This window comes from Falco peregrinus, chromosome 14 (genome assembly GCF_023634155.1).
Source record: "Falco peregrinus isolate bFalPer1 chromosome 14, bFalPer1.pri, whole genome shotgun sequence".
Taxonomy (NCBI): Eukaryota; Metazoa; Chordata; class Aves; order Falconiformes; family Falconidae; genus Falco; species Falco peregrinus.
The window spans coordinates 8134336-8159916 of NC_073734.1; the positions used below are offsets into that span (position 1 = coordinate 8134336).

At 38.9% G+C, this 25581-nt stretch overlaps 1 protein-coding gene across 1 annotated transcript; it reads left to right on the forward strand.

The window, feature by feature from the left end:
- Nucleotides 1-76: 76 nt before the first annotated feature.
- Nucleotides 77-15478, forward strand: CMC2 (C-X9-C motif containing 2). Its single transcript, XM_005234787.4, has 4 exons — nucleotides 77-219; nucleotides 6936-7072; nucleotides 11295-11366; nucleotides 13453-15478. Exons 2-4 carry the CDS (start codon nucleotides 6992-6994, stop codon nucleotides 13525-13527), a joined length of 228 nt encoding a protein of 75 aa, XP_005234844.1. The 5' UTR covers nucleotides 77-219; nucleotides 6936-6991; the 3' UTR covers nucleotides 13528-15478.
- The last annotated feature ends 10103 nt before the right edge of the window (nucleotides 15479-25581 follow it).

Genomic DNA, 25581 nt, shown 5'->3' on the forward strand with positions numbered 1-25581 from the left:
AATTAGGCTCCGCGCGGTGCCTGAGCCACCCAATCGCAATGCGCTCCGCCTCTCGCCCCGCCTCCCGCCCCGCCGTGAGGGCTCTTCCCGCGGCTGCGGAGTGTGCTGAGGTCACTTCCGGCTGTTTCCGTCCCCTGCGGCACTTTCTGGCCCTGCGTGGGCGGCGTGCCTGCCGTGGTGCCTGCCTCCCTTGGCTGGGCTCGTCCTCTGGGGACTGGAGTAAGTGTGTGGGTGGCTAAGAGGGGGGCCTTGGCCGGACCCCAGCGCGCAGTGTTCTTGTTTTCTCGCTCAAAAAGAAAAGGGGGCACGTATCGGAGTCCTCCCTGCCGCCCGGCTGTGGGGCAGCCGTGCTGGACCGTGCCTGAGCTCGGCGCTGGCTTCTGGGGCCCTCTGCTCACCTTGCTGCCTTCTTCAAGCTTCAAAGAGGGGTTTTAAAGCGGCTGTTGTGAGTGGGAACAGGGGGCCCTCCCTTGTGACTGGCCTATGCTTGCTTTACCTTGTGTCTGTGTGTATCCCGTCGCTATTTTAAGAACATGGAGAAACTACAGACAGAAAGCAGTGCACGCTAGTTAAGTGGGCTTCCTCGTCTGCCTTAACTGTTGATAACGGTGTAGCACCCGATAGCGAAGCTGTATTACACCAATAGTATTCACTTTCTGCTAAGTGCGATGTGCCTTTCTTCAGGGAGGCTTGCTCTAGGGATGAGGCCCTGTCTTTTCCAACTGCGAAGTGTGATCCCCTTTCAGAAAGGAAAAAAACACTTGTACAGTAAGCCAGGCAATTCCACTAGCATTACGAGGTTTATAGTGTTCTTTGCTTCATCGGGAAATGAATGAAACTGGTGAAATGAAGCCTGGTTTGGTGGATGCTGAAGTACAAAAATAGCTTGTGCAGCTTCTGTGGGTTTGGTGACAGCACCTCATCTTCAGCGTGTGTTAACTTTTATACTGGCTGGGTCTTGTCATTCTTAGCTGTGTATGGCCATCTCCATAGATGTAGCAGGATTAGAAAGTGGTGGCTTCTGTAATCTTTTCTGATATAACGCAATATTGTGCAGTTTGACTTGCTGCATGTTATAATAAAAATACTCCACTAATTGTCCTGTAACTGCTGATGTTTGTTGTGTGAATCTGCCCTTAAATAATTGCCCGAAGGTGAAAATACCTTACTGTGCTTTACTTGATCATTGACTTTAGCCACAAATAAAACTTGAAATTATTTGAATATCAAGTTGGTGTTCGACTTGCTTTATTCATTAGGTAGGACTAACATCATCTTAACTTGCTTTACTAAGTATAACATCAGGTATGATGTAGTTTTATCGGATACTTCTTACTAAAAGTAGCAGGTGAGTGCTCATTCTGCTGCTGTGAGGGATGTTGAATTGTTGGCAGAAAGTGGTCATGTAAAAAAACCAGTTAAAATCAGGGTGAATCTTATTTACCAAGGAGGGGGTTTTATTATTATTCTTTAGATTCAGGGAAAGGAAATGTAATCTACATACTTTATATAAAAAAATTAAAAGTAGGCATAATTTACCCCTTTTTGCATTTCTTTACTATTTGCAAGTCTTCATAGATCTGTATCTAAATTATGCTGCCCCCTGTGTGATACTAGAAAACTAGTGCATAGTTTTGAAGACTGAAATTCAAGAGGTTATGACTAGATTTTATAAGAGTCAGCTAAACTTGGTTTATTAAAGTGAATTTCTAAATTTCTTGGGAACAATGGAAAGTTAGGGCACACTCTCAATGTGCCTAATCACAACCTTAAGGATAGCAGCATGGAATGCATGGAATGATGCTTTAATACCTAGATCTGGAAGACATTAATCATGTCATTGAAAGCTAGAAACAGAGCCCTTAGTTTAGAGTTCCCTAGGTTTTTGACATGGTGTTCATCAATTCTGTTCTCTCATTTCACTGAATGGCTCTGAAATGAGTATCTTCTTCTGAGTATTCTAAACTGTCATCAAAAATATTTATAAATTGTGTATGAAAGATAATAGGAATTCAGAAGTTCTGCTGAAGTGACATGAATAATATCTTCAGGTAACACCATCCAGTTAGGTGTGGAGCTGAATCCTTTCTTATGCTAAAACTTTTTATAATCTGATGGAAAACATTAATGACGCGAGTAAACAAAGAGCTGCTTGGATTGTATTTTTCTTCAAAGCCAAACCGAACAATGCTATGTGACTGAAAACTTAAAACTCAAAATGTGTGGCCTTACTCAAGTTAGAGAAATGAAGTGCGATAGTAAATGTTACACATGGTGAGTACAGTGGCTTTATTGGAATGTGCGGATTTGTTTGCCCTTCCCTCTTGTTAGTGGTACCTGTCGTCATTTGCACGGTCGTGCTGCCATCTCGTGGGTACTATTTGAGAGTTTGCAGCAAATGTGTGTGCTCTCTAATACTGTGCTGGTTAAGGAGCTTAATGATTAGCAATGTAGATGCTCAGATGCAATTTTTCATCTTCAGGGTTGGTAGAAAAGGATTTGCATTTTGCTTTAAGAAGTAATTTTTCTGAGCAATGTGTGAATTCATGTGGTTTTCTTTTTTACCATTGACTTTGGAAACTTGGGGGGGGGGGAAAAAGACGTCTGTGTGCAATGTTTTAAATGGAAAAATTAGCAAAACTTGGTTTAAAGAATAGTCTTCTAACATGTTTTAACGAAATATGGAAAAAAGCATATTAGGAAAACAATTATCTAGATTTAAACCTTTCTTTCGTTGTTGTCCCCCAAACATGGAAATACTAAGCATTAAGGTAATCAGCGAGACTAAAGCAACCTAATTTAGTTTTCCTTCTGCATCACCAAACTGGTTATTTCATGTTTATGGGAGATTCTGAGAGAAGAAGGAACTTTCCTAGATTCCTGACATGCTGATCTCGTGCTTCATTTGGGAAAGAAGTGGGAATGTACCAAACCCTTGACTTTTCCACGCGGCTAGGTCTTTTTGTTGCTGTTTGCCATAAGGAGGTCAGGAGAGAAACAAGCACTTTATCCCAAATTTTGGTGTCTAACAGGAATGTGAATGAAATGCATCCAGTGTTCTTGCCTGCTGTTTTGGGCAGCCTTTTGGTTTCTGCCTACTTGCTAGGTAGCTGCAGTTTTATTGTGAATTCCATAATACATGCAGGTTCCTTTTGTACATTAAAATTAAATATTTAATGTATTGAACATGTGTATAAATCACCTTTTAGATTAGGAATGAGTATCGCTTCTTGATAACTTGTATGCTGATACCTGTTGTGAAATCTAGTAATTTGATATGCATAGTGTCTAGGATTGCTTATGCAAGGAATTATCCTCTAAGTGTTATTTTTCTAAACAAAAATATTAGTATTGGAAAATTACTATCATTGTCAGGTAATTTCTAAGTTTAGGTTTTGATTTTATTTTTTTTTTTTTTTTTAATGGTTTGTGTTGTAAACTGTAAAGGTAGAACACCCCCTATTTTTCCCACTTCAAGATAAACTACACAGAACATGATACTGGAACGAGACAATTTCATAATTCTTTTTTTTCCCCTGAAGGATATCGTAGATTTAGAAACTGGTTAAGGAAGTCAAAAGATCAATCATCTTTATTCATGTCTTCGACCTTCAGAGGCTAATGGTTTATAGAATTTTGCAGTTACTTCTTAAGGCATTTCAACCAATTCATTTAGATACACATGTAGTATAATTTTTAACCAGGAAGGAAAAACAGCACAGAATTCAAAGTCTCATATAAAACACATTAAAGGGCAGACCATTTTTGTGCAACCCAGTGAAATCAGCCAGTGCCTTTATGTCAAGAGTTCATCTAAATGCTTCTTTCCAAATATTTGCTTCAGAAACTAAAGTTTGCTTAGCATTTTGTGGTCCATTTTCTTCCTAAAGCAATTCCTGTACTTTATTAATATTGTTCTTCTGCTTTACTTGCTAGTATTTCTTCTACAGAAATTGTATGCTTACCTTGACATTCTTGATACAGCGTTTCTGTTAGTAGTTTTCTCAGAGCAATTTATATTGCTTATTCCCAATTTTTTTGTGCATTCCTGCCCCCCCCCCCCCCCCCCCCCCCCCCCCCGGTGTTTTTTCATACTTCAATTCCTTATGAGCTACCACCTATATAAAATTATGTCCATGTCGATTTAACTTCTGGTAAGATGGCAACCTGCTATCTTTATTTTAGGTTAGAATATTATTAAAAAGAAACTAAGGAAACCAATAGCTCATGCTGTCCTTTTTTCATATGTGTTTTTGTTAATTTTGGAACTCTTTTGTCTATCAGTCATTTCCCTCCCACAAAAATATTTTAGCCTTCTGTGATCATAGATCACTGTCTAATCTGACCCTCCTAAACATTAATATAATATTGAGCACTGATAACACTGTTCAGTCGTGAACTTCATGAAATTCTTAAAGGCTCTAGTTAAGCCTTCCATGACCACTGGAAGATGTTTTGTTACTTTAATCCATCATAACCTACATGAACTGAGTATTGTATCTATTACTGAACTTGAAAGATTTTAGTATCGAATGTTATTTGAAAATGAATTTCAGGAGTACTGATCTATGAACTGGTGTGACTGTTAGGACTGCTGGTTGGAAAATTCATTTGAGTTGTTAGAAGGCTTTTAATTGATGAAATGCACTGTCACCGATTTATTTGGGGCATTGATAACTTTCATCCACTTTATCTGATAATAATTTTGTAAACAATGGCAGTGATTACTAAACTTAGTTTAGAAATAGTGATTCTTTGCTTGAAATGCTCCATTTGACTTTTTGGCCTGTGTTGGTGTGCGTGCTACCTGTTCCACTAGGGCACTGGTCTTGCCTTTTTCTGTGACAGCCAGTTCAGATGACAGTTTTAGGAAGAGCGGTCAGAGGCTGAATGATGAAGAGGTTTAATAATCAGCTGGGTTCACACATGTTAAAGTAATGTGCAGTCATTGAGCGTGTCACCTTCTCAAGGGAATGCTAACTCTAGTGCTATCAAAAAAAATCTGATAAATTTAAAACATATTGACTTTGTGTGGCATGCAATCAAAAGCTGATGGCAATAACACAGCAGGGTTCTTAATCACTTTGCTGTTACAGTCGTGCTCCTGCTGTCATATTTCTAAAGGTTCATTTGTTAATTTGTTGAATGGAATGCTTAAGCAACTTGTACAGTTTCCAACTTCTGCTGTGCTAAGGGTATATGTAGTGTAATATTAGACTTCGAGATTTTTGAAAGAAATTCCTACGTGTGTTTGTAACACTGTGTGGAACATATTCTTATGCGTCTCAAGAGGCTTTTAAATCTGTTTGGATTTTTAAAATTTAGTTTGCTTGTGGGAATGTAACTCTTGTTAAGCTGAACACATGGTGGAAAATACTGGGTAAATTAGTGTACATACTTCTTCGAGCCAAATATATTATTTGAGTATTCTAGGAATAGCAGTATAGATTATAGCTGTCGGCACTGCAGCCTGAATATTGGGATTTTGCAATTGTAAAATCTCACCACTGGCTATTAGTATTTAGCTGAAGCATTGAGTCAGTGATGGTTACTTAGTACAAGTTGTAGAGGTATTTGCCTGATGTACTGCAGCTAGGATCTCTTTGGGAGGAGGGGGAATGACAAAATACTAAGTAAACAAACACAAAAAAGCATCTCTTTAATTCAGTGGCAGTATGAGTCATGCAAGTAGAATTTTGTCAAGATGAGTCCGTTTGTCCTGGTATGAACTTGACTTTTCTTCTTCCCTCCCTGGTGATCTTCCACAACAAAGATGTCATCTTGTTTCAGCCACTATCATATGACACTTTCATCCTTTTCAACAAAAGATCTTGAAAATTACTTCTGGGAATATTTTTTTTTTTTTTAAATGGGGGATAATATAAAAAAAGTATTTCTAGAGTGACGTTTGCTCCTGCCCCAGAGAACCCTGCAGAAAAGGACCTGGGTGTACTGGTGGACATGAAGTTAAAACGTGATTTAGCAGTGCACCCTTGCGGTACCAAAGGCTAACAGCACACTGGGCTGCCTTGGGAGTGTAGGTAGCAGATACGGGGAAGTTATTATTATCCTCTTCTTGGCAGTTTTGAGGCCACATCTGAAATACTGTGTTCATCTTTGGGTCCTACAGCCTAACAGAGATGATAAAAAGAGTCCAGCAAAAGGGAAACTAAGAGGGTCAGGAGGGTGGAACATCGGGCATATGCAGCAAGGTTAAGGGAGCTAGGCTGCTTTAGCGTTCAAAAGAGAAGACTCAAGGCAAACCTAAATGCTGTCTTCCACTACCTGAAGGAGGGGGGAATTCATGTAGAAGACAGGTCCACATGCTTTTTAGAGGAGCACAGTGGAAGGGCAAGAGACAACAATGTGAAGTTGCAAGAAGGGACATTCCAATTTGGCATAATTGAAAAATATCATTGCTGCTTTAAGTGATTAAGTACTGGTTTTTAAAGCATCATCAATGCTTTGGATGAGGAGGTTTTTAAAAAGCATGTAGATGCCAGTTTCTGGAGTGCTGTAATGAAATATTGTGCTTCTTGTTCTGATACATCTTTGTGGAAGGCATAAAAAAATTACATATGCTTAGCTTTATTTAAAGCTAGAAAGAAGAAAACTGAAGTAGGGAGGTGAAAAGATAATCTGCAGTTCAAAAAAGATTAATGTTACTAGAAAGTCCCTGAAAATTAAAATCCCAAATACATGCTTATGTTCATGATAGTGAAGAATATAAATTTATAGTTAACTTTTAACATTTGGGCTGTGTAGGAGAACAGACATACGCTGGTTTTATTTACTTTAACTGTACAAATATAAATTATACATATTAAGCTGTGTTTTGATCTAAAATATTTTTTGTTAAAATAATACTGTGTGATAATATCTGAAATGGTTAACTTGAAATTTCTAATTATGTTTTCATATTTTAATGTTGGCAGGTGGAAGTTTTGTCAGATTCTTGTTCTTATACTACTAAAATTATCCCTAACTAAAGATGCATCCAGACCTGTCTCCTCATCTGCACACTGAAGAATGTAACCGAGTTATCAGTCTGCTCAAGAAGTGTCACAAAGAGGTAAGGAGTTTTAAGCAGAGACAAGAGTGGGTGGGTTGGGGAAATGAGTGTCAGATGAATTAGTGAGAATATTATATGATCTTAGAGGAAAACCTCCTCTAGGCTGAACAGCCATGAAACGTAGCTAGTACGTTTTCACTGAAGAGGTATCTGATGACTTTGTGTAAAATTTAGCCAGTGATTTCTTTAGGAAATAAAACATGTCTTAAAATTTCCTGTGTTGCAGCTTGGCAAGTATAGACCTATTTTAAGAACTGAAGTAACTTCTGTACCTTTTAGTACTGTGTGCCCCGCAAAAAACAACAAAATGCAACTTCAAAAGTCTTCTTTTTGTATGCTGACAGCATTGTCATATTCCAGCTGTCCACTGGTGTTACAAGCAGGTGTGTTGATGGGGGTCTGGGTATGCAGCATGCCTTACATTGAATGCTTGGAGAGCTAAATTCCTATTTGACTTCCATCTTCTTAGTAGGCACCTACCCAAGGATATAAAATGCCAAATTGTCTTTGGGCTTCTTAAGGCTCTTGCTTCAAGAAGACAGAAATTTCACCACTCATTTGGAAGACCTTTTTTTTTAATTTGTGTAGTAAACTTGTAGATGTAGAAGAATCAGCCCCTGCAAGGAAAGGTATCTGCAGCATTGTTGCAATATTTTCAGTTATTTTCTCAGTTCTCTTGTATACTCTAAACAGATGTTCTGTACAGATACATGTCTGTGTAAGTGCATAAAAAGTTCAATTGGATAGTTTTCGCTGAGACAAAAAATTTAGATGTTGAGTATGAATGGGAAAGCAATGGTTTACATAATTTCATGCAGTCTACAATATTTTCACATCCATGTTCAGATGTGATGCTTATACTTTTTTTGTAATGCAGTTATCCATAAATTCAAAGACAAAACATATGTTAGCTTTACCATGTTGAGGAAAAATCTAGATTTTTCTTTGCAAAAGTACTACAGAAAGAAAAACAATGCTTATAGGACACAAAATGTGAGAGAAGATGTTTTGCGTGAAAGGAGGATAACAATATTTTTGCAGATTTTAAAGTAGCTAAATTAACATAAAAAATCTTGTGGTACCACACTTTCTTATGATTTCTAAATTACAACAAAGAGGGGAGCAGAGTTTTAATACTAGAATTCACTTGCAATGAGTATGCTGTACTGGGTATGTCAGCAACATTTAATTGTTTTTCGTTGGCACTTGTAGAGCAGTACATTGAAATGTAAGCACGCTGGAACCTGTTGATGCCACCTCATAGGTGGGGCTCCCAATACCGTTGCCTGTCTGTTCCTATGTACTGTCTAGATTTTTTTAAACCTAAGATACAGAGTTCTTACAGAGGTTCTTACAGAGAACATCCACAAGCTTTAAAACTAAAAGATGTATTCAGTGTAAGAGTTATGCTTTTCTTCTGAGTTCTAAGATTTTAATTTGCCTAAAAATGCTTTACGTAGTTTGAGAAATTGTAGGGACTTTTATATTTTCCTTAGTTGATTTTTTTTTTGAAACAACTTTAATGTTGTGTTCAGTAGCTAGAATTGAGGTGAGAAGACTCTCCTTGTACATTAACTATGGTAGTATCAAAGGGGTTGTGAACTAAAATGACTGTCAGTTAAGAGGAGAATAAAACTTCTATAGGCAATATAAAATTAAAATCTTGGCATTAATTTCACATAATTGTGAAAAAAAAATCCAATCAGGAAAGAAAATACACTTGGATTTGTCCTGCTTTTTGGTACATATATAGTTGGGCTTTCAACGATTTGACTAGAGAATCCAGACAGACTCATTTACTACTTGAAAGTAATGGTTGACTGGGGTTTTGTGTGGTTTGTGTGTTTTGGTTTTTTAATAACAATGTTACTATACAAGGCTTTTTGTTTAATGTAGCTTTTTAGACTGCCTTGAGTTTAGGAGGGAACTGGAACTAAAAGGTGTACTTGAATTCCTTGGCAGCAAGTGATTCAAAGGAATCTGTTGCCAGTTTGACTTACGAAGGGACTAGGAGCAGCAATTATATTCTCTTGGTTTTGTTTGAAGTTGATCTTTACATGAAAAGGAGTTACTTTTGTCAGCCTTGTGCTGAACTATGTGTAAGAGGGTATCTGTGCTAGCAGTCTCAAAACAAAATGGGTGAAGATGGCTCCTTTCACACTCGGTTGAAAGGAAGCAATACCTTTTAATTTAAAATGCAAGGGCAATGTGCTGAAATACCCTTTTAAAATGGAAGTAACTGAAATCTGAAGTCGGTGATCTTAATCAGTTATCAGTGACTACCTGCTGTTTTGTTATTATGCCAAAGTGTCCTAAGAACCTTCATCTACAATTTAAATTAATATTCCTGAGGGATGAAAAGCATTATTTTTTAATTGGGTATCCTGTGTGTGCATTTTCACAAATGTTTGATTTAATTTATTTCTAATGCAGAACCTGCCCATTACATCAAGATTTCCATCTAGTGAGGAGACGTTAACAGGATTCCTATTTGACATCATTTTGATTTTTAAAATTTTTTTTAACAACTCCATTCTGGTGCCAAGTACGTGCTTTAAAGAGACTTATTTGTATAGGTGGCAGCTAAAAGAAGTGCATATTGTCTTGCAATCCTATTACTGTAACGGGTGTAATAATTATTTTTGGGAAACGGATTCTTTTTTCCTCATCATCTGAGCCAAAAAGTTGACAGCTTAGGAATCTGGCTAAATAAACGTAGATTCAACTTACTGTATGCACTAGTAAGAGTGAGGTTAGCTTGAAATGTGAGCACTCACCTTGAAACTTAACATGAGGTATGAGAATAGAATACAAAATTAAGTCTGTATTAGCTAAAATGAAAATGCTGTAAAAGCAAGATCAGCTTGCAGTAAAGTGACCATTTATCACATGCAACTGCTTCAGAGTGTCATCTGATGCCCTTTATAAAGCAAAGACGAATAAACAAGCTAATTATAGCACTGCTATAGTTAAGTGTTTGTCATAATCTTTATTAACCCGCTCCAACTTTCAGCCATGTTCTATTGGCTGAAATCTTGTCCACTGTTTGAATTCTTGATAGTGTTCCTGTATTACATGTATAAACCCATCTAGCTAGTTCATCAGCTACAGAAGTGTGCATAGGTTTCCCTCTGAAATATGGAAGTGCCTTCATTCTCCTCTGCTTTGTTCTTCATGGTCTCTTTATTTTTTAATTAATTAGTTCTCTAAAAGATTGGTGGAATTGTCTCTGTTGATTGTATAGTTGTAAATATCTACTAAAACCTTGACTCCCTCAAATCTTCTGAATTGCTTGGATGCTCTGCTACTAGATTCTACTATGAGACTCTGGCATGGCAGCAAGCATCTCTGAGAAAGTAGTACTTTTAGAAGAATGCATTCTGAGAGCGATTTGATGGCTGATAATATGAAATCGCTTCAGGAAATCCTGGCTAAGAGGACAGATTTTTGTGGCGAATATCATCAGGTTAACTGGGGAATGCCTTTGTGAGGACAATGCCTGCAGGTTTTCAGAAACTAAGTAACACTTATGTATGCATACAAGGCCCACAGTTAAGCTGTGTCATAAAGATGGTAAATGCATCTTAATTACTAACCTCAAGATCTGGAGAAATTTAATCCCCTGTTTTTTATACTGGTTCTAACATTTCCGTCATCTAAGCCTAGTGCCTGCATCTCTGGACCAACACCACATTCATCATGTGGTTGGGATGATGGAGCATCAAGTCCTTTGCCTCTCTAGGTCATGAAGAAATAATGAAAATGAAGCATGGAGGACATTACCTACAGGATGCCTGTAGATCTCCCTATATCTTTCTGTATCACAAACTGGAGTTCAGAATATTTAATTTTATTTTTTTTTTACATTATTGAAGCTAGCGTGAGTGAAAGTTGCAAGACTGATTCCTAGATCAGTAAAATATGTTCTACGTTTAGACTTTATAGCTTCAGCTTAGGTATCCTATTTTAGTCTGGTTGTACAACATGGTGAGTACCTTCAATTTTCAGCAAGGTGGGGGTGGCTCAAAGGAGGCTTGGGAGTAGCTTTAACTTCTCTCTAGCTGCTAAGTAAAAAAGTTATAAAGCATTGTTTTTCTCAAAAAGAAAAGGAGAAGATGACTGGGATATGTTGCACAATGCAAGTGACTTCTAAGAAATTTAGAGCGTCAGAGGAAAAAGCATGTGAATTGTAAAAGTTTTTTTTCTCTCCCTAACTTATCAGCACAACATTTTGAAATTTTTTGGCCATTGCAATGATATTGACCGTGAGATGCGGAAGTGCTTAAAGAAAGAGGTAAGAAACAAATTTACTATGATTAAATGCTTAATAAAAAAAGTAGTCCATGGGATAGAAATAGTTGCTTTTTACTAAGTAGTACAAAGGAATAAATGTAAGCACATTCTGGAGTGGGCATTTGAGACCCAATTTAAACTTTTTTTTATAAATTTGTTAGGTAAAGTCTGGCTTTAACAAATACCATGATCTATTTTTGGATGTACAAAAATAGGCGAATACTCATTCTAACAAACAAATATGGCAAATAGGAACTGACACTTCACAGATTGCTTCTGATTTTTTCTTATTTTTTTTTTCTTTTGTAGTACTATTCACACAGAATAGAATATAAAGCAGTAACAGTTCACTTCTGTGTGAGTAACACTTGTTTCTGAAGTCAGTTATACTGACTGAAACTGCTTGAGGAGTTGCTGAGTTAGGTCCAAAATGAAAATATTGATGCTTAGAACCTAACTCATTGCCATACTACATCTGCATAGAAAGAATGGAAGACTGTAGGAGTTTAAATAGATTAGGTAGCTAATGGGCACATTTTCAGAACACTAACAACTGATCTTTATGTTTGTGGTTGTCATGCCTACGTGACAGAACACGTAAATGAACTGCTCACACTCCTTTTAACTTGAAATTGTACTTAGCAATTTTGACATAAATTTCACAATCATGTCTAAAAAGGGAAACTTCTAGGGGATGATAGCCAAACAGTTTGGGACCGCTCTTCTTCCTCTGTCAGTCTGTGGAAATTATTTAATCTGCTTGTGTCAAATACCACCCTCCGCCCCGTGAAAACTGTAGCACAGATGTGTAAAATAATGAAGTTTCTTTCCATGTAATCTTGTTTTCCTTTGTTCCATTGAAGCCCCTATGTTAAAAGGAGTTCTTGATGTCTGTGTTTGTCTGCCTTCTTAATATATGGCTGCATTGATATGCCATTACTAGGAAGCCCCTGAAAGGCTGTTCAGAAGTATAGAATAAGTAAAGATGTAGCTTTTAAAGGTCCGTTGTTCTTTATGTAAAAACATGGATGGGTTATTGAAAAATTAAATATTAGCATGGGAAAAAGTTAAGCATTCTATAAATGTTAAGTAATGTTTTGGGCAATTATTTCAGTTACAAGCCAGTCAGTATAATAAGTGAAAAATTGCAAATCCTTTAAAAAATCAATCTCCTTAGCAGTTTATTACATTATATAGAGAATTGAGTATTTGTGGGTTACTTGGGTTTTATTCTTGATGCCAGTTATTAAAAAATTGAACAAATATATGCTGTAACTGAAGGCCAAGAATAATTTGCTTCTCATGAAATATATATAAAATCATGCATTGATTTTTAATTTTTCACTTTTTAGCTATGAAAAGGTTTCCTTTTCGGCTGCAGTGAAGGAAAGTTAGGCTTTTCAGGCTTTTGCTAGTGCAGGAGCATACTTGAAAGCATGGTAGTCTTCTGCATGTGTCTAAACTGTGAAGGCTTTCTTGGTTCCGTTTTACACTGGACTCCTGTCTGTTGTGTTTCTTCTCTAAACCATAAAAAATGCAAAAAAGCCTTACCCTCATTCAATCCGGATTTCCCTTTGTTCCTTTCATCTTGGTATACTACTTTATCTGTGTGTAATTAATGACCAGGATCAAAAATAGACCAAGTCTGTGATGACAAATTAATGCCTCAGAAGGCAGAGACCCTTACATAAATCAGTATCTTTTAAAAGGAAAAGAGCCTGACCTGTGCTCTAGAATAGCACCAGTGCAACGTTTTTCCTAGTTCATGTGTGAAGTGTAGCTGTCATACATAAGATGGCTGTATAATTAAGTTACTCCATAATATTAATGGAATTTTCTTTACTAGAATGTTCTAATACTCTTTAGCTTAATAACCTCAAACTTAGAAACATGTATTTTAATCAAATCAACGTTAATTTCAAAGGAAAAAGGAACCAATAGATAGGTACTAACAAGAACTGAATTTGTAATGCAACAGTCAAAGATAGTTCCTGTTCCTCAGTAATAAATGCTCTCTACACTTTTAAATTTAACTTACCTGTTTAATGATAACAGCTGATCTATTAATTTCCTTATCTGTCTTCCAGTATGAAGAAAACAGGGTCAGGAACCAGGAGATGCGACGAAGACTAATTAATGCTCACAAAAACTCAGAGAATTGAGCTGTACTGTAGTTGGACAGCTGCATCTCGATAGGGACTCTCTGTTGGAAGCTGACAGAATACTTCTTTCCCATCACCTATGCTCAGCCTGTGGTTTATGAAATGGTGAAAAAATAAACGCACCTAATACATACTCATTCTTAACAAGGCAAAAAATGTGGGAAAAAAAATATGTAAGAAAAGGCCACTCAGAAGTTAACTTAATTTTTGACCTCTAAAATACCCCTCTTGTGGCAAGTCTTTGTTCAGGCATAGTTTTGTTATGATTGTTAAGTAATGAGGAATCAATGTGTGTGGAGTATTATGTATTCACAGCTGCTATATTCCCTACCTTGTGTATAGTTGCATTTATTTCTTTGTGCTTAGCAGTTTCTCTTCTGTATCTTGGTTTTTGGGTTTTTTTTTTTTTTCTTTTTCCTTGCAAAACTGAATGACTTTTTCCCATCACTCTTTGTAGTGTTGTGATAACGCCGTTTAAACGAATTAGTAAAAAGAAATTTTAAACAGATGTGGCTTGAAATTGCAAATTGCCTATCAATTAATAATTGGAACTCTAGTATTTTTATTGGAGCTAGAATTATGAAACTACAGTCTTCCACTGAGAAGATTAAAAATCCTTCCTGCCAGCCGTATGTACAGAGTAGACTGTTGTAAGACAATTTGTTCGTCATACCCAGAGCAAGCAGCTTTAGAAACTCTGAATGGAACATTTCCAGGGATTTACAAAGCTTTGGCTTGATTTTTGTGGAGTACAATTAATGTGTGCTGAGTAATTTTTGAAGAGGAGTGCTGCCAAAAATATAAGCTAAGTAGTTCTTCCACATACTCCGATACAACCATGAAGTCAAGCTATGCCTATTGCTGTTGAAAGAAAACTCACATTGAAGTGAAAGAAAGTAACTTGCCTTTCAGTTAGGTAAGTCAAGTAGTATTGTGTTAACCAAGTTGTCTCGTTAGCCTACAAGAGCTGTTTATTTGCTATCAAACTGCAGAAAGTCCTCAACAAGTGTCTGAATTCACAAGATTTGATATTAAAACATATGTGTGTTGGTTTGTGCAGTGGTGGAGCTGCTTCTGTGGGTGTCTGCTGGATTCACCTTATTTTTAAATTACTTTTCTGTTCTACCTAGCAACAAAAGACTTAAAAGAAATAATTTCAGCCAGATATACTGTCTTGAAACCTTTTGAAAAAAAGATGCCTATTCTACAATTTATTCTACAGTACATTGCACGAACCATAGTTGACACTCAATCTTGAAATTAGTACATGCACCTATTTTTGGAAGAAAGCTGTATTTTGTGATCTATTTTGAAAGACTAATTAGAGTAATTTTACTTATTTTTCAATACCTGGATGGATCCAGTGAAATTGCTAGAACTTAACTGCAAACTTTTTCAGTCAAAATTCCAAGAAAAACTGAAGCAATTGTTTCTGCATTTTTGGCATGCTGTCTGCTCTCTTAGAACAAGTATACGATGCGTTACTCAAGATAAATAATTGAGCGGTTGGGAGCGGTGCAGTCTTTTTATTGGTACCCTTCAGAATACTTTTGAAGAGCACTTTATAGTGAAGTTCCTTAAACGGGAACTTTGCATCCTTGATCCTTCTTCCATTTGTGATGACAAAATCTACTTCAGTCAAGCTCATAAATAGGATGTGGTGATGCTTGTAATCTTTGAATAAATAAATAAATAGAGAATTGTCCTAGTGATTAGGTTGAGAAGCTGATATGAGTGCAGAAGCACTGAAGCTTTTTCTTTCTTCAGCTTTTGAGTCCAGATCTTTCACTAGAATAGCAACAAAGAATCCAAGAGCCACTTACCACAGCTTATTAGTCAGAATCATGTTTTCAAAGATCAATGTGCTTAATGAATGAGGTATCAAATGGCATGTGCAATTTCTGTTGATACTTTGAACTACATTTAGCAATAAATCTATTTTACAGATAAACTTTGTTTACTTGGGGGAAGTTTGATCACGTTCATCCTTCTGTTTCTCTGTTGATTGCCCACTAGTAGTGTCATACGAGATGACCCATCGAGTCCTGTGGTTTTACTCCTCAGCCCCTCCCCCCCCCCCCTTTTTTTTTAGGAGTTATGTTGCTAACTTAATCTTGACGCTGAGACGCACTAGTGTAATAATATGATTTATCTGATGGAGAAAGAGGGTAAGAATGAAATGGTAAATGTGGGGTTTCTTTGTTTCCTAAAGCGAGTTGATTAGGGGACATGTTGGGTGAAATAAACCTTACCTATAAGGATTTCAAAGACATGTTATTGTAATGTCGTTTGTGTATAGAAGCATTTTCCCCATTGTTCCTTCTGAAAGAGCAAACTTGAGAGAGAAGAAAAAAAAATTTGATGGAATTTTGTGTTGTTGAGTGAGAAGCTCTTGGGCACATCTTGTGGGAAAGTGAAGAAGTGGGAAATAGAAAGGGCAAATGGCAGCTGTAATACAGCCATGGCAGTGAGGTTTTTCCATAGTCAAGGACAACAGAAGTCAGACTATGTGGACAAGAGGAGTACAGAGCAAGGGAGTGGTAACTGCCCAGCAAAATCTCTCCAGCTCTGCCAGAAACACTGAGGAACACTATTATAGTGTACTTTATCTTGCTGGAAAATGAAAGGCTGACACCTTGTTTTCCTGCTTTTTTGTGTGGGTTTTTTTTGTTTGTGTGTGGTGTTTTGTTTTTTTTTGTTGGTGGTTTTTTTTTTGTTTTTTTTTACTAAAAGGTAGGATATTGTGAATAGCAGCAGCATAATGTACAGGAGGGCTAGTTCTTGCTCTGGTGATAAGCGCTGCCTGTAAAGATCACTGTACTGGTGCTCAGTTCTACTAGGAATAGTTTGAAACATCAGTTGTCTGTCAGGGGAAATTGATGTGAGATACATTCCAGTGAGTGCTCAGTGGCTAGCTTGCCATAAATTAACTTAGGACACCCTTAATCTGCAGCGAGTGCCCTGGCACAGCATAGCTTTGCCTCACAAGCACAATCCCAGAGCATAAGCAGCATCTATTGCGTATGCGTTTGTGGGCTCCCCGCTAACAAGGAGATAAGAATTCAGTACATTACCATCTAGTCTTTATGCAATTTAACCTTCATTTGTGTTTTCTTGCAGTTAATTTAATAATTAAGTTGATGAAGAGCTATAATACTAGCTTTCATGTACTGGGTTTTTTTTTATACTGTTTTGTCTCATCTCATGTGATGAGCCTGCATCTTTCATCTCATTTTTGGACTTTTTGCCACGAAGGGGCAAAAACATGCCACATCTGCATGGTTCTTTCCAGTATTACTGTTAAGCTGCAGTGCCAAGTGTTCATGTATATTATGAATATACTGTTTGTCTTTCCCTGTTTCACTCTAGTTGGTAACACCCTCCAGGAACTGCCGCAGAGGCATTTGTTGCAGATAAAGACTACGTGTAGTTTCTAGACCTTGCAGTCAAACCTCGATGCAGTTGAGCTGACCGTTTGTACAATTTGGGCAAGGACTGTTGTCCTGTGAGTGTTCTAGCCACTTGCTTTTTCCCGTCTGATTTCCAGCAAACAACACGCTGTTATTCAAACAGTTGGGGTAATTGCTCTCAGACACAGGGATGAGCTGATGGGGAATTTTATAGGCATGTGTAACTTCTTGAATACCGGGGCGTACGCAGAAAAACCCTGTGAGAAAATGTACTCCTGGTACACACTCCACAGGAGTGATTGATATAAATAACTATTACTGAAATATGTAGCTGAAAAGGTACGTTATGCCTACTGTAATTGTGTATCATTATAATGAAGATTTCCGATGTGTTACACACTTTGCTAAAACCCTACACCACATGAATAAAGTGTCTTCCACTGTCAGGTATTTCTTAATTTTGGCACTGCCCATGCTTTAAAAGAATGCATGGGATCTAATATAAAATGTTTCTGATAAAAATGAAAGCATATTTCTGTGGAATACCTAAAATTACACGAACAACAGGAAAACTATGATATCAAAATTGGGGAGTTTAACAATTTCATTATTAACACTTGTGCTTATCAAAAGGGGTTTTCTACCTGGACAACAGAATGGATTTTAGGGCTGTAGGCTTAAGTTACACATTCAATTTTATTGACATTGACTAAAATGGGGTATCATAGTAAATCTTACCGGGCCTATTAGATTCTGCGTTTATTTTGCAGAGCCTTGAGCTTGTAATTTGCTAATTCTAATTCTGCTTGGCATAACAGGAGGAACCTGATGAAGTTGATAGTCTTGTCCTGTTTTGTAGAGGCATTTGCATCACTCAAGGAAGACAGTCGTTTGATGTAAGGGAGGCTCAGTGGTAGCCATGCTGCTGATCAACAGCCTGCTTCACGGTAACTGGGGGTCTGCTAATAAAAACTTCCAAGTGAATGCTAAATGCGCATCAGGTTCCCCAAACCTATTTAAATTGCTGAGTACTAAAAATATCGATGAGAACAAAATCGATATTTTGCCTAAAAATGGTTCTTGTGAACTGTCATGCTTTAAAATAACTCTCTTGAACTCTTGGGTGACATTTTAAAGGCTGGGAGCTTTGATACAGAGCTACCGCTTTAACCAGTGAGACTTTTATTGTGTTTTATGTAGACCCTTAGATAAAACAAGCTACATGTCAAGAAGGTAACGGTGCGGAAAGATCTGCGGGGGCATTCATTACCTGGGGAAGAGCTTGCTGACGGCTTCACCCCCGAAACAGACACAGGACGTCCACAGCCTGGTGGAAAACCTCGAACGCCTGGAAGGATGTGGAGCTGTGTAACCAGTAACCCGGGCACAGCCTCCCCGGGCAGGGGCTGAATGAGCAGGTTGGCAGTGTTTTGTTGGCGTGGATGCGGAGGGCTGGTAGCAATACTGTATTTTTACAAAACCTTTGATTAAAACCTGTTCTGACCTTTGATACCTCGGCCTAGGCCATTTTGACAGTCTGTAAACACGTCCAACAGCAAGTGCGCGCCTCCTCCGGCTGAAACGGCTGTTCCCCAGGCTTGGACGGATCCCGGTGCCCTCTGAAGCGGTGCTGCCGCCGCGGCGTTCCGCACCGCCAGCCCCAGCCAGCACGGCGGCCCGGCACCGGGCGAGCCTCCGCAGCCGGCCGGGGACCGCGCTGGGCACCCTGCGGGGCTTCCCCACGCCAACAGCCACCGGCCGCGTCTCCCCGCGGCCACTACCGGTGCTGCACAGGGCCGGTCTCCGCCGCCGCCCCGCCTCGCCGCCCGGCCCGGCCCGCCGGGGGACGGCAGCGAGCGGCCCGCCGCGCGCGGGAGGGGCGCCGTGTGGCCGGGCCGCCATCTTGGAGGCGGCCTGCCCGGCGCGGTGCTGAGGGCCGGCCGCGGGGCTCGGCGGGGCCGGGTGCTGGCGTGGCGGCCGTCCCCCCGGAGGCCGTGCGGTCTGTTCCTCAGGTAAAAGTGACACCCAGGCTCTTCCCTCAGCCAGCCCTTTGGGCTACAGGTTCCTACGGGCGGCCCCCGTGCCCTCAAATACTGCAGGGATGCTATCGATCACTTGCTGATGCCAGGTGCTCTTGCACAATCCTACTTCATTTGTAACCCGCTTTCCTTATTTAAATTAACTTGATGTTGTGCTCACAACAGCACTATGGAACTAAGCAGACTGGGCTGGACTTTGCTGTGCCCAGCTGTGAGCAGGGCCCTAGCATGGGGCTTCACACGCCATCACAGATCACAGCAGGGGCCGCGCTGATACTTGTCAATAACCCTCTCTGTGGTGTTTGGTAAGGTTATGAGGCTACACCTCACTCCTTTCCACCCCCCCCCGGCTTTGTAGTTATAGCTATAGTAGGTATTTTAGAAACAGCCATGATGTGACCTAATATAGCATTTCTGTTTTCCAAAGGTCAGTAGGATATTTGAACTGGCTGATGCCCTGGCTCTGGAAGTGGCCAGGAACTTAAGGTTGTCCTCCAAAAAAGTTGGCATTGGTGCAGTTTATTATATTAGCGATTCATTTTAGTTAGCGTAGTGGTTGGTTTGTCACTTGTTTTGTATATTCTACAATATTGTAATTAACCAGTGGCACCTTAGACTGTGCAGTTTACGAAATTGACCAGAGCTGTCTTTGTGAATTGAAGATTCCAACTTTTAATTCTTCCCCTTCTGTATAGCTTTCAGAGCTAAATAATTGTGTGGATAGTCTTGCTGTATTTTGGTTTGCTTGGTATTCTAACATTACTGGTGATGAATATATAAAATACTCTGTGTATAAGTAGCATTAGTTAGCTGTGGTTGCAGGCAGCCCACATAATCATATTAAATCAATATTAAATGTGTGCTACTGAATAGTTGACTTTAGGATGCTGATGGTCCCAATTTAATTTAAACTTCAACCCACTAGTGCTTCCAAAAAACCTCAGGGGAAAACAAATCAAAAAGCAAATCCCCAAATGAGTAATTCCAAATGGAATAACAGATCTTCCGTAATTGGTCCACAGTGGCTTCATTTAGGTGGCTGTACAAGTGTGTGGTACGTGACAGCATGACAATCAAAACCTGGTCACTGTGCACTGTCATACAGCTAGCAGACGGCAGCTATGGAGAATGGGGTTTGAGATAACTTTTTTTGTTATAGGATAATTTGTTTATTTTAACTAGGAAGACAGAAGAGGCTGGCTGGAGTTAATGATATTTGAAGAAAAGATTTAAATACTAGAAGTTTCTTCAGAAAGCCAGTTTGTCCTTACTTTGGTGCAGCTGCGTTGCTGTTGGTTCTGTTTTTCAGGATGGCCAAGAATAGATAGTATGAAGGCCAAAGAAGGGTAGTAACAAGGAAACCTTAAACTTTCCTCTGGAGCTTCTTGGTGTTCAAAATGGAAACTCTTAAATCATCTTCTAGTTACAACAGGAGCAAAACGTTCTCCCTTGGAATTTTTTCTGCACTGGGCTTGTGTTCAAGGGCTTCTGTTTCTGTGCCTGGGGCTGTGTTCAAGGTGAGGGGGAAAATGCTGTAGTTGAACTAAATCTCCTAGTTGGGAAGCTGCATATTACTTGCAGGGAGTGGTGTGTCAAGTGGAAGCCAATTCTAGTGTCCAGTACTTACTGGCGATGTCGTAATGTTATCTGGAATTGTTTATTAGATCTTACCACGTGTTAGAAGATACTGGATACAGAAGTTGTGTACCGTATGTTATACTGGGGAAGCAGAAAGGCCATACCTGCAAGTGAAGTGAGAATTCTCCCTTTGAGTAGAATGGCATGAAAGACACCTTTTCCATATGAAAATATCTCTGTTACTGGGTTGAATATCTGGGCGAGAACTTGGGACATCATTCGTAGGAGCTTTTATTTGTGGCTCGATGGGACTTGCATCGTTTGTGGTTATGGAACAACAGGCCCGTTTTAGTGTATTGTGGTGCTGCTAGGTTGAAGTTCCCTCATGTCCTTATACCACAGAAATGGTGCTTAAGAGATGTAGGTCATGCCTGGCAAGCACAGGTCGCGTGAACCTAGGTCTCTGGTGCGTCCTTTCCTTAGCTGTTGCATTGCCTTCCATTTGCAGCCAAGAGGATTCCAGAGGTTGCACGGTGATTCGTGTCTGGTTAATGTGAATGAGTTGGAAGGGGAAGAGGAAAAAGCAATGTACTTTTGTTGAAATTATTAGTAGTATCTGAAGTATGTTTGAAGTGGTGTTGTGTGTGTGTATGTATATAATCTGTATGTATAAATGCATAAAAAATAGTACAACAGTGAAAGAAAGGAAATGGCAAATACAGCCAACATTGCAAATATGGAAGGTGTATGGTTCTTGTTTTCCTCTGAAGCTGCCTGCTATGTTGAAACCTAGCAGTAATACAACAGTGCAGCCTTAGTGATGGCGTTGACTTTTATTTTGAGGTTCTGATTCCGCATATGAAAATCAAGAGAGAAAAAAAAATGATCTTTCTGTTGTCTTTTGAGACACTGCAAATAGGCATTTTAATTTAGGTGTGTTTGACTTGGCTTTGACAGTGAGAGAAGCTGAAATAGTTTAGCAGCAGCAAGAAGTTTTGAATTATCATCTGCCTCTCTGCTAACCTGCGTTTTAGAATTATTTAAGCTAAGTGTAGAATTATCTTCCGAGTCTTGCCATTCCCAAACAAATCAAATTGCCAATACTAATGAAGGATGCAAATGGTGAACAAATACAGCAAGTAAGTAGACTGCCATTTTTCCGCCCAAGAGAAAGCTGGCTAGTAGATTTGCATACAGACTACACAGATGCTAAGTATTTCTCCTTAAATATGATGATAATTTCTTGTAACAAATACCTTTGTTTCAATTTGACCGGCAATGACAAATGATGCAAGTTATTTTTGTTGTTGTCATAAACTTTTTTAAGTAATTATGGCTTACTCTCCAAAGTTCAATCACCATATTCTCATCTTCATTTCAGCTTCCTACACAAGTGGTGATGAATAAATGCTTCAGCGTAGACCCTTGGGGTCTATGGTATATTACAGAGATCCAGTATTTAGCAGATACAGAAACAGCCAGTCTCAAGTGTATTGAGACACTTAGATTTTAGTTAGTGATGCCCCCCCACCAAAAAAACCCAACAACAACAAAAAAGCCATGGACTTCACATCTGTGAACTTAAGTTGAGATTCAGTTCTGTTTTTATTTTACAGCTTCCTCTTATCTTTTTAAGCAGAACCAAAACCATGGTTTCAAGTCTCTCTTGTCCTGAGGATTAAATGTATGGCCTTGAAGCTAAATCCAGATTTGGTGGTCTAGGCTTGTGCTAGTTTAATCTTTTTATTTTTTTCCTTTTTTTTTTTTTAAATGAAACAAAGTATGAACACCACCTCAGCAGCTGGCCGTATAAGCTGCCGTTTCACCATAGCTAAATTAGGTTTCTCAGTTTAAGTGTAAAGTTGGTCCTTAGGAAAGGGAAGAACACAAGGTGCTGCCCTGAGACAGTTAGCAGGTGGCAGGTTGACACAGCATTTTCCTCCAAACCTGTGCTGGGCCCCTCAGTCTTGCCTCGAAACCAAGTACTGTTGAGCAGAGACTGCTTATAGCGTAGGACAACAGTTGCATACATATAAAGTGTGTGAAGGAATTGGATTAGATACACTGGTGATTTTTTGTTACAAGCAAGTATGTAGACAGGGAATTTGTAATTGCAGCTGGTCTTCTGTAGAAATTGGTGTAATCTATAACGTTCTTTTCCCAGCAACATTAGGGAGTTCTTTCAATTAGACATCTTTTGAAATTGGTTTAAAAAACAGGATTCTTCTTAGTTTACAAATAGACCCTGGAGCCAGGCTAGTGGTGTTGGTTTTGCATGGTGGTGGGGAATTGTTTAATTCTCCTTTCTGAGTCCTCTTTCTCTAGGTCAGCAGCCAGCGGTGAGGAACATTAAGTAAAAATAAATCTCCTATTTTTAGTTCAGCTACATAATGTCCTATTTATAATACTGAAATTTCAGCTACTACCTGGCCCCTTTCAGTTCAATTAACCATCTCTCCTCTGTTAGTCCTCATTGCTTTTTTCACACCTGCCCCATTTGATTATTTTGCAGTTTCTGCAACATCCAGATAAATGTTTGCTACTGGTTTCAATGCCTCGTGACTACTGAAAATAAAATACTTTAACTTCATTTTTCTCAGGATGATACATGACAGTCATTTTGGTTTTTTTCCTCTTTTGTGTTGTATAAATTTTAACATGGCTCACCACACTGACAATAGGCCAGCAAGAGGGAGACAAAAAAGAGCATATACAGAAACATCTCATGGCTAGCCAATAAGCTGCCTACTATCTGGAAGTGAAATTGTTAAAAATGTGTTGAAAACCTCAGGATCTAGCTGAATTTCAGGGTTTTGGCAAGTGAAAGATGGCCCTCAGCACAGGACCTTAGGAAGAATGTATTTGTGCAAAAGCAGTTTTTACCCTGTCCGTGGTCTTGGAGATAAGGCAGTAATTGTAACAACAGGAGTAGTTCTGAAATAGATTTTTCAGCTTAAAGAATTAGAAGGAAGTGTTGACACGCTATGGGGCATGGTTCTGCTGCCATTGTAAGAGTGGGCTTCAAAATGTTAGTATCATTCTGGTTAAGCCAAAACTAATGTAGAATTCCCAGCTGGAAGCACCTTATGGAACCAGAGGGACCCTATTACCTACCAGGAACCAGGCACTGAAAATAACTTTTGTAAAACAGTGTTATTTATTTCCTCCATATGATGTATCTCTTGAAATAAATGAAATGACTTGTAAACCTACTGCTTTTCAACTGGGTTGAGTCATGCTAGAGACTGATGAGGAGTTGGATGGGGGTGGAGGAGGAGGGAATGTGATTCTGGTAATGTGGAGACCTTGTCATTGTGTGGCAAAGTTTGAGTTTTAAGAGCCACGATTATGCTTGAGAGAAATTTTTGCATGATGTGTATGATACATAATGCCAGATATACTGTGCTGGGCTGGGCTGTATTGGAAACTGAATAAACAGATTGAACAAGTAGTTAGCCAGGCATGGTCAGTTTGTTCTAACAGAAGTTGCAAAGTCTGATGGCTGGAAACAGCCATTTTTAGGAAAATGGGGAGCTGCTTTAAAAGAGGCAAAAATAATGTAAAGCCATAATTAAAAAAAAAAAAAAAAAAGCAAGCAACAAACCCTGTAACCCATGCTGCTTCACAAAATTCAGTGGCAGAGGTACAGAACACTTTATGTAACCAGATTACATATACAAACAGCTCCGTATTTCATGAAATTTCAGGTATTTTCTGAACAACAACAAAAGGCTATTGTTTCATCATGTCCTGTTTCATCTCCTTATTTGAATACAGATCGAAAGAGAATTTCTTCTTCTTAGAAAGCTCTTTTTTCCCTTCTTTAATATGCATGCTTTAATATCAGAATAAAGGATAAGAAAAGAAAAATAAACAAGGTGTAAATAAAGGGAAAAGTCTATATCTTATGGCTGCTCTGTCTCAAAACCTTCATCTGTAGTTGGGTAAAAGATTCCTTTTGCAGCAAAAAAGGCAAGGGTTGGAATGAGGTTAGGTGGGATAAATGTGTAATTCTATTGTTATATTTAGTATTGCAGTATCTGTGAGAGCAGAGAAAGGTGGCAGGGTAGAGACAGGCAGAAGAGGAATATTTGAGGGCTGTCAGTCCCTGCTTGAGGAGAGACCACGTGAGTGAATGAGGTCAACAGAAGGGTAAAAATAGAAAATGTGAAAATGTGGTGGGGTGAGAAGAGCCCCTTGGAAAATGTCCACGATGTATGAAGGGAGGAGGAGGAAGAGGAGACTACTGAATGTAGCTCTGAGAAGAAAGACAGGGAGGAAGCCCACTGGGTATATAACTGTGTACCAAAGTGAAATCAGAGTGAGAGATGGGAAATCTGTGGTGTTAGAGATATCAGTGGGGGTTTGTAAGACATGATGATGAAGAGAAGACAATGCTAGGTCGTGAAGTTTAAAAGGCCACCAGTGATGCCTGTGACAGCGGTTTTAAGAGAAGCTAGGAAATGCATTTCTGTAGACCTGAGGTGGAGACTGTTCTGCACTCGCAACAGCTTCCTGAGTGATGAAATTCCCATTTTTAACCTTCTTTACCTTTAACAAGTTATGATCATTTCATGTCTTGTAACAGACATCCTCCAGCTATTCATTAAATGACTAATATTCTTGCACTTTATACAGTCATAAATAATGTGTGTTAGATGTGACCATTCCTGGCAGAGCTCCAAACTCTGTTTCTGCAAAGAAGCATTTGTTTGCCTTCTACTTAATAACAATCAAGGGAATCAAGATACTGCTATAGTATTTCTTCAAATATTTGGAGTGTTTACTGCAACATAATACATTCGCTAGTTAATGCATTTTCACAAATTATTTTTCTTAACGACAAACACCCACCTCCTTCCTGATCTCTGTTCCTCCATTCACCTTTCACTTTGAGCAGCATCCTTTCCAAAGTGTTCAGCTGGATCTGACCCAAGTACAAATATGCTAAGTTACGCCATTGTTATTTTGTTTTTCCTGAAGTCCCCCCCTACCCCCCGACCTGTTTAATGCAAACCGATCTGATA